Below are 12,577 nucleotides of genomic sequence, written 5' to 3'. Positions count from 1 at the left end.
AGAACACACGCCTGTGCTCAGTGCAAGGTCATTTCGTTTGTGGGTAAACCTAGATTAAATGGCCACATTCTATGTTGCTGTGACTTCTGCCACAAGGATTTAATTTGTCGGACATGATACAATGACTGAGCAGCCTTGGCGGAGTACAGTGCTCTCTGAGTGCTTTTCTTGTTTCATCTACTGAGAATTCACATGTTAACTATAAGCTACATGTTAGCATCCTAAAACAAATTGGGTGTCTCAAATCTCACAGTTGCAAAGGAAGCCCATATGTTGGCTTTCACTCACTGGAACTGTTCGAAGAGAGAATGAGGAATACCATTGTGGTTTCAAGACTTCATACACTGAGACAGCCTACGTTCAGTGGATTTCTACTTTTGTGAAATCGTTCTAATAGGGTCTTTTTGTCCATTCATGTGGTCATCTTGATTAGATATTCTTTGTGTAGTCATAGCCAGAGGCCTTTCAGCATCAAGCTAAAGCCGCTCAGTGTGTGTGGAATGATTTCTGCGTTCAAACAGGCTGCTGCACCACTGAGACCTCCGTTGCTGATGTCATCAAAGCTGCACCTTCTTGTCTTTTGTTCCTCCACACATTGTTTCACATCGGCAGCAGACAGAAACTGGGGGTTGGGGGGGTTTCAGGAGGGTTCATAAGACTTTCATGAGTGAGGAATGAGAGTGGACAAAGGTAAGCGGTTTGAACTCAGTTATTGGATCCTCAGGTTGCAGGCGACTTTGATATGTGATACACAAATAGGATATTGCAACTCGACTCCCGGAGAAGTCGCAGCCTTTGGGCAGGCGACACGGTGAAGTATTTTCAGGAGGCCTCCTCTCCGCTCTGTGGAGTGCTATACTGAGTGTCAGATGATTAAATAACTGTGGAGAATAGATGACTTCTTATCCACTGAGCTGCCGTGAAAAGTGCAGACGCACAGACTAATGAGCTGCGTGTCAGCAAGCAGAATGAGACAAACTACCAGGAAAAGAAATATTACACATTTGAAGATGACTCCTACTTTTGGCTGATTAAAATGGCCAGACGTCAAAAGTGGAGTCACTCTGGGAGCATGCGATAAGGAAGCAGGGTGATTTAAGTAATGACTGACAGCCTTTACAAAGAAAGGAATTTCAGTCCCAGCTTTGTGCTTCAAGGTTATTCCTCCCTCTTTCTTGCTTTCCGACCTTCTTAAAAACACAGGCAAAGAAAACAAAAATGAGAGGCCCCCGTTCCTCTTCGCAAAAGTGAACATCGGGGCTAGGAGTTTTTGTTCTCGGTCCTTACGTTTACAGTCGTGGCCCTTCCCCCTGTAGCCATCTTTGCATTTGCACTTGTATGAGCCTGGCGTGTTGTAGCAAGTGGCGAAGCTGCTGCAGTGGCTCTGACCTAAAGAGCACTCATCCACATCTGAAAGATAATGGAAACAGAACAACATTTAGCTACCGGGTGCAAGGTAAGAGCTCCAGACATAACAGCAGAAAATCAAAGGCTAATTGCTTTACATCCACTTGAAGGAAAGCTTGAAGTTCATGTTATGCTTTTAGAGAAAGCATTTACTTGTATAATGGCAGCTTTTCTATGAATCCCAGCGCAAAATCATTATGAAGGTTGTTCTGCCGAAAATCTTTCTGATACTCTGAGATGCAAGGTCTTTCAAACCTTTTAGGAGCAACTGCTACCAAACTTAAGTCAGAGTTCAGACTGCTCAACCTGCTTTGAAGGTTTGCTCAAAAGTGAATAAATTCACGTGTTTGTGATGTAAACATAGATTTAAGATAATGTGGATCTGTAAAGGTGGTAAAGCGGGTTGGTGGTTAGCACTTCTGCCTTGCAGTTCGTGTCCTCAGTTCATGTCCCGGCCTTCCCAGGATCTTAATGCAGGGAGTTTGCATGTTTTTCATGTACATGTGTGGGTTTTCTTGGGCACTCCGACTTCCTCCCATAGTCTAAAAACCTGCTCAGATTAATTAGTGATTCTAAATTGTCTGTCGGTGTGAATGTGAGTGTGACTGTCTCTATGTGTAGTCCTGTGATAGGCTGGTGACCTGTCCAGGGTCGGATGGATGGACGGTATTTATTTGTAGAATAGTGGCGGCTCAGCGATTAAAGCTTTTAGCTGCAGATTACTGAGGATTCAAACTTCAGTACTGCCAAGGTGCCGCTGTTGGGCCCTTGACCAAGGCCCTTAACTCTGCTTGCTTAACTGTGGGTGACCCTACGCTCCAAACGCAGCTTCCTAACAAGCTGGAATTTGTGAAAAGAGAATTTCCACTTGCAGGATCATCCATCCATCAATTATCTGCACACCGCTTTATCCTCATTAGGGCCACGGGGGGGCTGAAGTCTACCCAAGCTGACTCAGGGTGAAGGCAGGAGACACCCTGGACAGGTCACCAGTCTATTACAGAGCTACATATACAGACAAACAATCACACTCACACCTACGGTCAATTTAGAATCACCAATTAATCTCAGCCTGTGTTTAGATTGTGGGAGGAAGCCCGAGAACCCAGAGAAAACCCACCCATGCACAGGGAGAACTTACAAACTCCATGCAGAAAGATCTCAGAAAGGCTGGGACGCAAATCGGGGATCTTCTAGCTGTGAGGCAAAAGTGCTAACCACCATTCCACTGTGCAGCCTATACAAATCCACATTATCTTAAATCTTCATGTACATAACAGACAAATTCAAAACAAGTCGAACAGTCTGAGTTATGACTGACGTTTGGTAGCAGTTGCTCCTGAAAGGCTTGAAAGACCTTGCAGCTTAACGTAGAGTATGGATTAGGGTGCTACTATGCAGGACTGCTTGTAGGATCAGTAAAGTACGTTAAAAATAAATGTATCAGTGAAGGGGACTGTGAAAGCAAAGTTGAAGAACAAGACACCAAATAACTAGCATAAATTCATTTTTAAGTGTCCCCCCACCCCAGTTTTGTAGTGGTTTCAATGTCTCCTTTATCCTCTTAGTTTAATAAAACTTTAAATTCTGTTTTATTTTCTCTCAAGTTAATTTTTAATTAGATTACCTTTTTCCTAGCATTCACTGATATGCCTTGATTGACCAGAAAACCTGTGGATCACAGGTTTTACTCAAATTTTATCTAGTAAGCTCTGGGCTCAGGGTCAACCAACATTTTTTCGTGATTATCTTTATTCTAAATATATTTCTGGTGCATTCCTAATATCTGGTATTTTTTGAATACAGTATTGATCTAAATCACTTTGAAGAAGAAGACACAGAAGTTGTTGTTGGTGGCATTAAAATCCAACCTAGCTAGAAAAGCTGGCACCCAGATCTTAAAGTAAAAGTAGAAATGTTTTACTCTAATACAAGTAAAAGTTTGGTGTTAAAATTCCATAGTCTAATCAAAATTTGCTTAAAGTATAAAAAGATGAAGTACCAATCCTGCAGAATAGCCCCCTTCACAGTGTCTTATTATGACATAAATTATGGTATTGGAGAGGAGTAGGTCAAGCCAGTGCTGCTGGGTAGTTTCATTATTACATGCATGATGTATTGTAAGCTTATTACATGCTTGGGAAACCTTTTTATTTGCAAAAGGACAAATAACAAAGAGGCTGCCAAATGGATGTTATAAAGTGGAATGCTTGTCTCAGTGGTTTGGAACTACAGAGTGGAATTATGGTAAAATACTCAATTAAAAGACAGGTCTGTTATTACTTAATGTACTGTAAATGTACAGTGCCTTCCCCCTTTTGGAAGTTTTCACCTCTTATTGCTTTAAAATATTAAATCATGGTCAATGTCAAAGTGAACACATATGTCTACAAATTAACGTCAATTAACTAAAAATACACAATTTAAAATATTGCAAAAAGTATTATTTATTCCCTTTTCTTTGACATTACCTCTGTAGAAATCTGTCTGGTATGAAAGAGTATCTTATTGTAAATTGTTTGTTAAAAATCCAAATTAACTTGATGATGATCCAATGGTGAAAAGTAATAAGTTCTGTTATTCACATCTACACTAATATTTTGTTTTCTTGTCACCTTGCTTCTTCACACTGCCCACATCGCTAAAAATAACTTGGCTGAAAGTCAGAACGTTTTGGCACATCTTTGACCTTTGCAAGTTTTATCTGAGAAAGCCTCGCTGCAGAGACACCGTGTCAGTACCTATGCACTGGTATTTCCCGTTGATGTATTGCAGGTCAAACCCTTCGTGGCACTTGCAGATGTAGCTCCCAAAGGTGTTGATGCATTTCCTGAACCTGGGACACACGGCTGTCCCTGCTGCACACTCATCCACATCTGCAAGAGGGAAAAGCAAAGGAAAGGAAAATATTCAAATTAACGAATAAGATGGATTCACCCGTCTTTCACTAAAAGGAGCTGCACATTAGCATTGCTACGGTGCATTCAAAACAAACCAATGGCATATAAAAATTGAAAAAGCCAACTTATTCCACAACTAAACACACATTGAGATTCATACCGGAAGACTTCTTCACCTTCCCTGGTTAGTATTCATTTATGAACAAAGCACATTAGGTATGCTGTTCGGTGAGCGCAACACAATGCACACTACCTTGTTTCATTATTTAAAGCCTATTCTAAGTGTCTCTGTTGATCACCTCTGCAAGCATGTGGCCATTAATATTTAGACACTGAGCGGCTCAAAGCATTTGCCTTAAATCATTAATTTATTTGTGGCATAATGCGGCTGGAGCACTGTGGTGCTACAGGGACTGTTGTTGAAAAAGACCTTACAAACACAGAGACACCTGCACCAGCTGGGAAAACAAGTATGTGAAGTTGGTAAGCAGAGCTCCCTCAACAACTCCCCTTAGCAACTTCGGCTGAAGTTCTCATCAGCAAAGGGCCTTCATCCTAAACTGCTTCAGTGGAGCTGCTTAATGGCTAGTAGCTGGAGGCTGCTTCGCTCTGCTGCAGTCAGGACAGTGCAGGATTATTACTCTGCCAAGGAGGCGGAGTTATGTGATGATCGTTGTATATTTGTCTGTCCATCTGTCTGTCTGTCTGTTAGCAATATTACTCAAAAACAGATAAACGAATTTCAGTGAAATTTTCAAGGAAGGTCAGAAACAACACAAGGACCAAGTGATTAGATTTTGGCAGTGGTGCGGCTTATAGTCTGGTAGGGCTGGTTATCAATCTAAAAGTTTCAATACCAGTACCAATACCGATACCTTCACTTCAATACCGGTTCCTAAACGATATACCAGTTTTACAATATATACTCAACAGAATGAAAATTGCATTACACATACTTTTTACTTGCCTAGCCATGCTAGATCCCATGTTTCTGACGGCACAAGGGTCTAGGGAAGCTCGACAGGGAGGGAGGTGGGCTAAAAGGTTGTCTATCAAATCCCTCTGCAGCAATTGGGTAGGTATACAACCAATCAACGCAACGAATAGGCTGACGTAGTTCCTAGAGCACCGGCGGATTGTGGCTAAGTCCCATTAGCTTCCCAACCAGCGGAGCCCCGGAGCCAACTGGTATATTAAGGATTTGCCATATCCCGTCGGCATAAGTCCAAATACGTCTTTCTTCTCAATGAAACACTTAAGTGCCGTCCTTTGTTTATCTTTCAAGTTGAATTTTAGCTTCAAATCTTTAAGGGCTGTGGCCAAAGCTGAGTCGAAAGATAACTGTTTATTGTGCACCGGTTGTTTCTGTCAGAATCGTCACGCCTCTGTCGTCACTTCGTTACGCCCACCTTCTGACTCTACACTTCATGATGATTGGTCCGGCCAGTTTTAGGAGAATCCAGCCTCGAGCCTTATGGAGGGTAACTAGACCCTCCCTGGCAGAGAATTAAATTCGTTGCCGTGGGTTGTCTAGCGCGGCTAGGCTAACTTTTTACATCTTGAGTTTAATTTTCCAGTGATTTCCAGTGCAAAAGAACATTTGCAAGCAATGTACAGTTCAGTACATACTGAGCCACCTTCGCCCCCGGACCCTTCCTGGCCGACCCGGAGCCGATCGTGGCGCACCACTGTGGAGGAAATGCGCCCGGCGGGGGACGGCCCACACCCGGGGAGAGGTCCTGCGAGGGGATCCTCCTGCACTGAGCGGCCGCCCCTGGCCCACCGAGTTGAATCCCCCGGGTGGACTGCGCGGACGGTTTCACGCCCTCTTGAATTCTCTCTTCAAAGTTCTTTTCAGCTTTCCCTTAAGGTACTTGTCGACTATCGGTCTCGTGCCGGTATTTAGCCTTAGATGGAGTTTACCACCCGCTTTGGGATATACTGCACCGCGCACTATTGGCATCCATTTTACAAAAGTAGAGCCACGTTTTAGACCTCAGAGGCATCTTTTTAACCTGGCAATAGCCAGATTAATAATTGTGTAGTACTTGATAGTACTCCATAATATCAATCTGGGACCGCTCCATGTAAATCCGTTCAGAGGAAAGAGGTACGGATTGGACAATGCAACAGTATGTCCCGCCTCTGACAGGTTTGTTTTTAGCCAATCGTGGGATCTTCACATCGAGCGGAGCCAATTGGTAGATTAAACTCTTACCAAAACCCGTAGGTAAAAAAACACAAACATCTTTACCATCCAGAAATGCGCAAAGCGCCTCTCGTTGTTCTTCCTTCAAAGAAGCGATAGGAGATTCAGCTAAAACTGACTTCATAGCAGCATCTACACGATCGTTGTCCTCCATTGCCATGTTTGTTTTGATCTACTGGCGCTTGGTGTCGTCTTCACACCCAGATATCCCACCCCACACACGGATACTGCTGCGTGATTGGCTCGTGCCAACTTGGCTCTGTACGAACAGTGAATGCGGGAGCGGTGCAAGATGGTTTCTTGAGAGATTTGTGAACTCACAAATACCGCGAGAAATCAACTTGCTGGCAAGGTTAGCATCTTTTCCCATTTTGACGACACGCTACACAACTGCAGTAAAGTCAATGTACCTAATGTGAAATCTGTCTGTGAATGGGGGGGCGCGCCACAGCATGTTTTTTTTCCGGCTTGCCGCAATCACGTGTAATGTTACAGTCAATCACAGGTTTGCTTTATCATAATCACGTGATAAGTACCGGAACATGGTATCGAAAGACAAGGCTTATTTTGATACTCATTACTACCGAAACATTTCGGTCGGTGCCATTAAAAGAACCGAAGTTCGGTACTCAGCCCTATAGTCTGGTAAAGATTTCTAGAGGCACGGCATCACTGTAAATATGACAACAAGTGACCACTACGTCAGCAGGCAGCTGACAATCACACGATTGCGATCCTACTACAAATCTACCACTGCAGACCATGAATTTTTTAAGATTTCATTTGTCGTAAATGATACGAATGAGCAGACTTAGTGGAGTACTGCGCTCTCTGAGTACTTTTCTTGTTCTTGTTTTCTAAAAAAACAGCAACACGCAGATAGCAAAAGATTGGAGAAAGTTGTGTGAAATGCGTGAAAATAGCTAGACTTCACCAACAGTCTACTTTCAGTGAGGCACACTAAGGCATAGCTAGATACTCCCCCAAGGAACATGGCAGAGTTATGTGATGATTGCCACTTGCTTGTCTGTCTGTTAACAACATTACTAAAAACGGACAAATGGATTTCTATGAAAATTTCAGGGAAGGTCAGAAATGACACAAGGACCACCTGGTTAGATTTTGGCATCTATGCTGCTTATAGTCTGGATTTGTGAGATAGTGGCACAGCATCAATGTACCTACGACAACTAGGGAACACTACGTCATTTGCCTGCTGACGATCACATGATTTCGATCCTACGACAAATCAACCACTGCGGACTTACTGGGACTTATTTGTCAGATACAAGGAACATTTGATTAAATTGTGAAAGTGTTTCTGAGTCCCATCAATTCCTGCCGCTCCCTACATGTTTAGGTCACGCGATTCGGTATCCATACATTCTACAATTCTACAATTTCATTTAGCAGACGCTTTTGTCCAAAACGACGTAGACCACAAGCAAGAATTCAGACATAAGGAAAAACCTTTAGTAAGTGCAAAAAGTGCTTCAAGTGCGACTGGTCGAAGGTGTTGCCATCAAGTTACAGAAGAAGTGCCCCCCCCCCCTTTTTTTTCAACTTTGTCAGCGCTAAATAAGTGCTGGGTTTTGGACCACCTGACTTATTCTACCCCTGAGATGGAGTTGGATTAAGTGGCTAGGTGTTCTCTGAACAATTGAGTCTTCAATCGTCTCTTAAAAGAAGAAAGGGACATAACATAAACATGCATAACACATGCCTGTTCTCAGCGCAAGATCATTTTGTTTGTGGGAACATCTATATTAAATTTCCACATTCTATGCTGCTGTGACTTCTGATCATCAACAACTAATAAACAAATGCTGCATTTCTAAAAAAAAAAAGAAAAAAGAAAAAAGCTGCATTTCTGACGATGCCATGTGGGGGGAATGAACAGCCTTAGTGGAGTACTGTGCTCTCTGAGTGCTTTTCTAGTTATAGTTTAAATAACATGCAAATGCATCATGCACATAAATACAGTCACTGTGTCTTTATACAAACTATAATATTGCTTTTAAAAAGGTCTGCCTTCACCAGAATGTACATCTGGATTTGATGACAGCTCAGTTTTTCTTACAAAGTGGCAAATTGTCAGACATCAGCTTTAACCCCATATTCACAGTTACATAAAAACATCTGCAACTGTGCTGTACGTACTTGACAACTTGTGTGATGCATTAAGCAATTTCAGAGAGAGGCAGCGAATTATGGAGCTGTCTAATCCTGAGTTTCTCCAGCGCAAAAACACCACTGCACTTTGGCATTAATCAGGGGGTTTTGTTGCAGTTCTGTCACACAGCAAAAACAAGTCAATACCGCCTTTCGAACGGATCACAAGACATCCCTCTTAAGGGATTCCTGGCCTAATCCACTTTCAGTAAACAAATACTGTAGCACATGCAGAGTTTCCAAAAGCAGCGATTATTTAAAAGAGACTGAAACTTCAATGAACCGCTCACAGGAAAGTTTTGAACTTAAAAAGAAACAATATTTCACTTTTATTTCAATTTAGAAACTGATGACTAAGTAAAGTAAAGTACCAAACTAATTTCTATACACACACAGAAAGTGAGGTATTTGACACACCGTCTGCTTCACATTTTAGGGTGAAAACCAAAGCATAATGTTTCAGAATATGGAATGGCTTCCTCCAACTATTTTATTCTTCTTTTAATTACTAATAGTTATTGCAAATGACAGAAAGATGCGGCTATTGACTTTCTCTTTGAACATCACCACTATCTGAGGTCACCTTGTTGCATGATCTTCTGATATACCTCTTCAGGCAGCAGCAGAATTTCTGTAAAATGAAGGCTATTTTATCCACATTAATACATTCCTCTTTATACTATATCTCATGAAAGTATTTGCTGATTATTGTTCTACATGTTTAATACCATTGGAGCTGCTATGTTTGCATTTTACAGAAACTGAATCTCTCCACACTTCACCCCAAAAAAGAAAGCGAGGTCAGTGCTCTACAGCTGTTGCTAAGTGAATACAGATGACAGCTTTCACACACTGTAAACAGTGCATGAGAGCAAAGGTGCAGTTTGGATTAGCAGCGTGTTAATGTACTAAAACAAGACACTCAGTATTTCTATTGGCAGACTGAGAACATCCGTTCAGTCAGAGTTGAACAAAGATCAGCTCTGACCTGCGAGTCCATTGGAGCAAAACAGTCTGGAATGTATTCACCCTGAGGGCTTCAATAGAGCAGAGGGAACAAATATCTGTAGGCCGAAGATGCACTGTGACCATATGATTACATTTCAAAAATAGCTTCAAATACTTTAAATGCCTTATTCTTTGCATTTTTCCAAAAAAATCAACAACTCAAGATTGATTTACTGTCAAGTTGGATGAGGAGTTTTTTTTTTAGAGAATTTGTAATCTGATAAGTGCAGGGGGCTGCACAGTCGCTTGGTGGTTAGTACTTTTGCCTTGCAGCTAGAAGATCCATACCTTCTTGGGATCTTTCAGCATGGCTTCCTCCCACAGTCCAAAAACATGTTGAGGTTAATTGGTAATTCTAAATTATTCATATATGTGAACATGAGTGTAATTGTGAGTCTCTACATGTAGCTCTGTGATAGACTGGTGACCTGTCCAGGGTGTCCACTGCCTTCACCCTGAGTCAGCTGGGATAGACTCCAGCCCTCCATGACCATAATGAAGATTAGGTGCTGTATAGAGAATGAATAGATGGATGGATAAATGCAGGCCCATCCCATGTATTAAGCCCCTACAAAAGTACATTAAGCAGCATCAGTGCTGCATCATTTGGGGTCACTTAGAAATGTCCTTATTTTTGAAAGAAAAGCAGTTTTCAATGAAGATGACATTAAATTAATTAGAAATACTGTCTAGACATTGTTAATGTGGTAAATGACTATTCTAGCTGGAAAATTTTATTGGAATATCTCCATAGAGGTACAGAGGAACATTTCCAGCAACCATCACTCCTGTGTTCTAATGCTACATTGTGTTAGCTAATGGTGTTGAAAGGCTCATTGATGATTAGAAAACCCTTGTGCAATTATGTTAGCACATGAATAAAAGTGTGAGTTTTAATGGAAAACATGAAATTGTCTGGGTGACCCCAAACTTTTAAATGGTAGTATAACTCCAAGGCTGTGGCTATTTGAAGGGATCACCTCCACAGATATGATTATTAAGCCTCCGTAAAAATCTCCATAAAACGTCAGCATCCAGACGCGTCCGGAAACAGTCCATTAAACTGTCGTAACACCTGTGGCAGGAAACCTTTCTATCCACTCCTCCATCATTCTTCATGATTGATTTCCACCCTGTTTTAGAAATCCGCCCCCCATTAGCCACTCAGCACTTAAGTGGGCCGATAAAGCGGAGGAACAGGAACAGGCCGGACTGGAACAGCCTGTGTTTAAAACCTGACACAGGTTAACTGCCTCTGCTGTTCCCCATGTTCCCCATGTGCCACATAAAACTGGTAATGAAAGCAGGACAGGAGGGCGGTTGAGGGGTGGGCTTCATCTGATCACATTTCTGCTGTAAAAGCTTGAGGAAGTCTGGAGTAAAGTCACCATCTGGTTGAAAATCACTGGTGAATTGATGGTGTCCTTGATGAAAGTGAAAAAAAGATGTAATGGTAAATATTTTGGATGAATTCAACTTGGATGCTTGTCTTGCTAGGGAGGATTTGTTCGAGTTCCCAATTTCCAATTTTTTTGCTGCCAAGGTTTTTATTCTGCCTTCGCCAAAACAGTTGCGTCTGACTGTCACTTAGCGAATTTAAAGGGCGAGAAAAACACATTCGAAAAATGTTGCTCGTGATTATTTTACGTACGTTGCTCGTGGGCAGGAGCCGGCTCAGTTTTCTGTGGAGATATATTAAGAGCGGGACGTACCCATACAGGTTCTTCCATCCGGAGCCAGCTGTAGCCCTGGCGATGGACACTGACATCGGACCTCTCCTTTCAGCACCTCGCAGCCATACTGGCAGTTGGCCATACCGCAAGTGCGAGCGTCTGATGGATGCAAGAGAAGCACAGCACATATTAACACATGCTGGTGCCACAAGGGAGTACAAAGGGGGAACAGTTTATTCTGCCCTCACTCACACCTTCTCTCCTCACTTCCACACGCACACTCCATACCCTCCGGCCAATTTGTAAGAGCCGGGCCACTCGCCTGCCTTTTCTGATATTAGCCAGCTTGACCCTGGGGTGCCAACAACAGAACAGCACACACTCTCCCATTATTAGATTCCTCTGCTGTGCAGTTGCTATGTGCTCACACCTCAGCTCAAGCAATCTTCCCTTACCCACTTTTATCCTTTCTTACACCCCAAGACTGATAATCCATCTCCACCATATCGAGGCACCAGTGTGCAGCGCCACTGTTGTAGAGCCGTGCTGAGCAGATCAAGGCCCCTCCAAAATAATAATATAATAGAACAGACTTTGTTCAGCCTCTCTTGATAACTTTGGACCCTAAAAAGGAAATTAAAAGTGAGGCTCACGCTGCTGTTGCTGCTACTTCAGCTACTGCGGGCACCCTGGAGTACAGTTTGATGACTGAGGCAGGCCCGGCTGATTAAATGCTACAGTGATCTATTGATCATAGCTGGAGCAGGGGAGAAAAGAGGAGCAGCAAGGTGTTTAACGCTATCATTCTATCATTACACAACAACTCTGAGAATAATTTTAGATTGCCTCGAGTGGTGAGCAATTCAGACTTTAAAAGGTTGGCGAATGAATTTTCTTCTGATATGAAAGAACTAATTAAAATCGGGTACCGGGAGTGAAGTGGAAACGTGTGGAGAAAATAGTTATCAGGTGGGGAACAGAATTTACGGAGAGACATGTACAGACATCAGCTTGCATTCTGTGGAACACCCCAGGGCAGCTAATAAAAAGGGCACGTTCACTTCAGGGTCTACAGATTGCGTTTCTTTCATATTTTTTTTCATTTTAGGCCTCGCAGGGTTCTTCGCAGGGGTCCTTCACTCTGTAGAGCTGCTGTAATGAAGCAGATCAACGTGGGGCTTTAATCAAAACAGTCTATCAAAGGCTGT

General features: G+C 42.5%; 2 protein-coding genes across 4 annotated transcripts in view; both read right to left on the bottom strand.

Moving 5' to 3' along the window:
• The window catches only part of gstcd (glutathione S-transferase, C-terminal domain containing), a 457,968-nt gene that overhangs the window by 317,236 nt on the left and 128,155 nt on the right, over positions 1-12,577 (bottom strand). The window lies entirely within an intron of this gene.
• npnta (nephronectin a) overlaps positions 1-12,577 on the bottom strand; it is a 78,458-nt gene that overhangs the window by 19,456 nt on the left and 46,425 nt on the right. For 2 of the 3 annotated variants that reach the window (XM_022193737.2, XM_022193738.2), the window contains 3 exons: positions 11,409-11,528; positions 4,149-4,283; positions 1,288-1,410 (listed from right to left, as the gene is read on the bottom strand). In XM_022193737.2, coding sequence (XP_022049429.2) covers positions 1,288-1,410; positions 4,149-4,283; positions 11,409-11,528 — 378 coding nt within the window. The remainder of the gene's footprint in view (positions 1-1,287; positions 1,411-4,148; positions 4,284-11,408; positions 11,529-12,577) is intronic. The other variant, XM_051945195.1, reaches the window with a different exon arrangement.

This window comes from Acanthochromis polyacanthus, chromosome 3 (genome assembly GCF_021347895.1).
Source record: "Acanthochromis polyacanthus isolate Apoly-LR-REF ecotype Palm Island chromosome 3, KAUST_Apoly_ChrSc, whole genome shotgun sequence".
Classification (NCBI taxonomy): Eukaryota; Metazoa; Chordata; class Actinopteri; family Pomacentridae; genus Acanthochromis; species Acanthochromis polyacanthus.
This window is presented reverse-complemented; position numbering and strand designations above follow the sequence as displayed.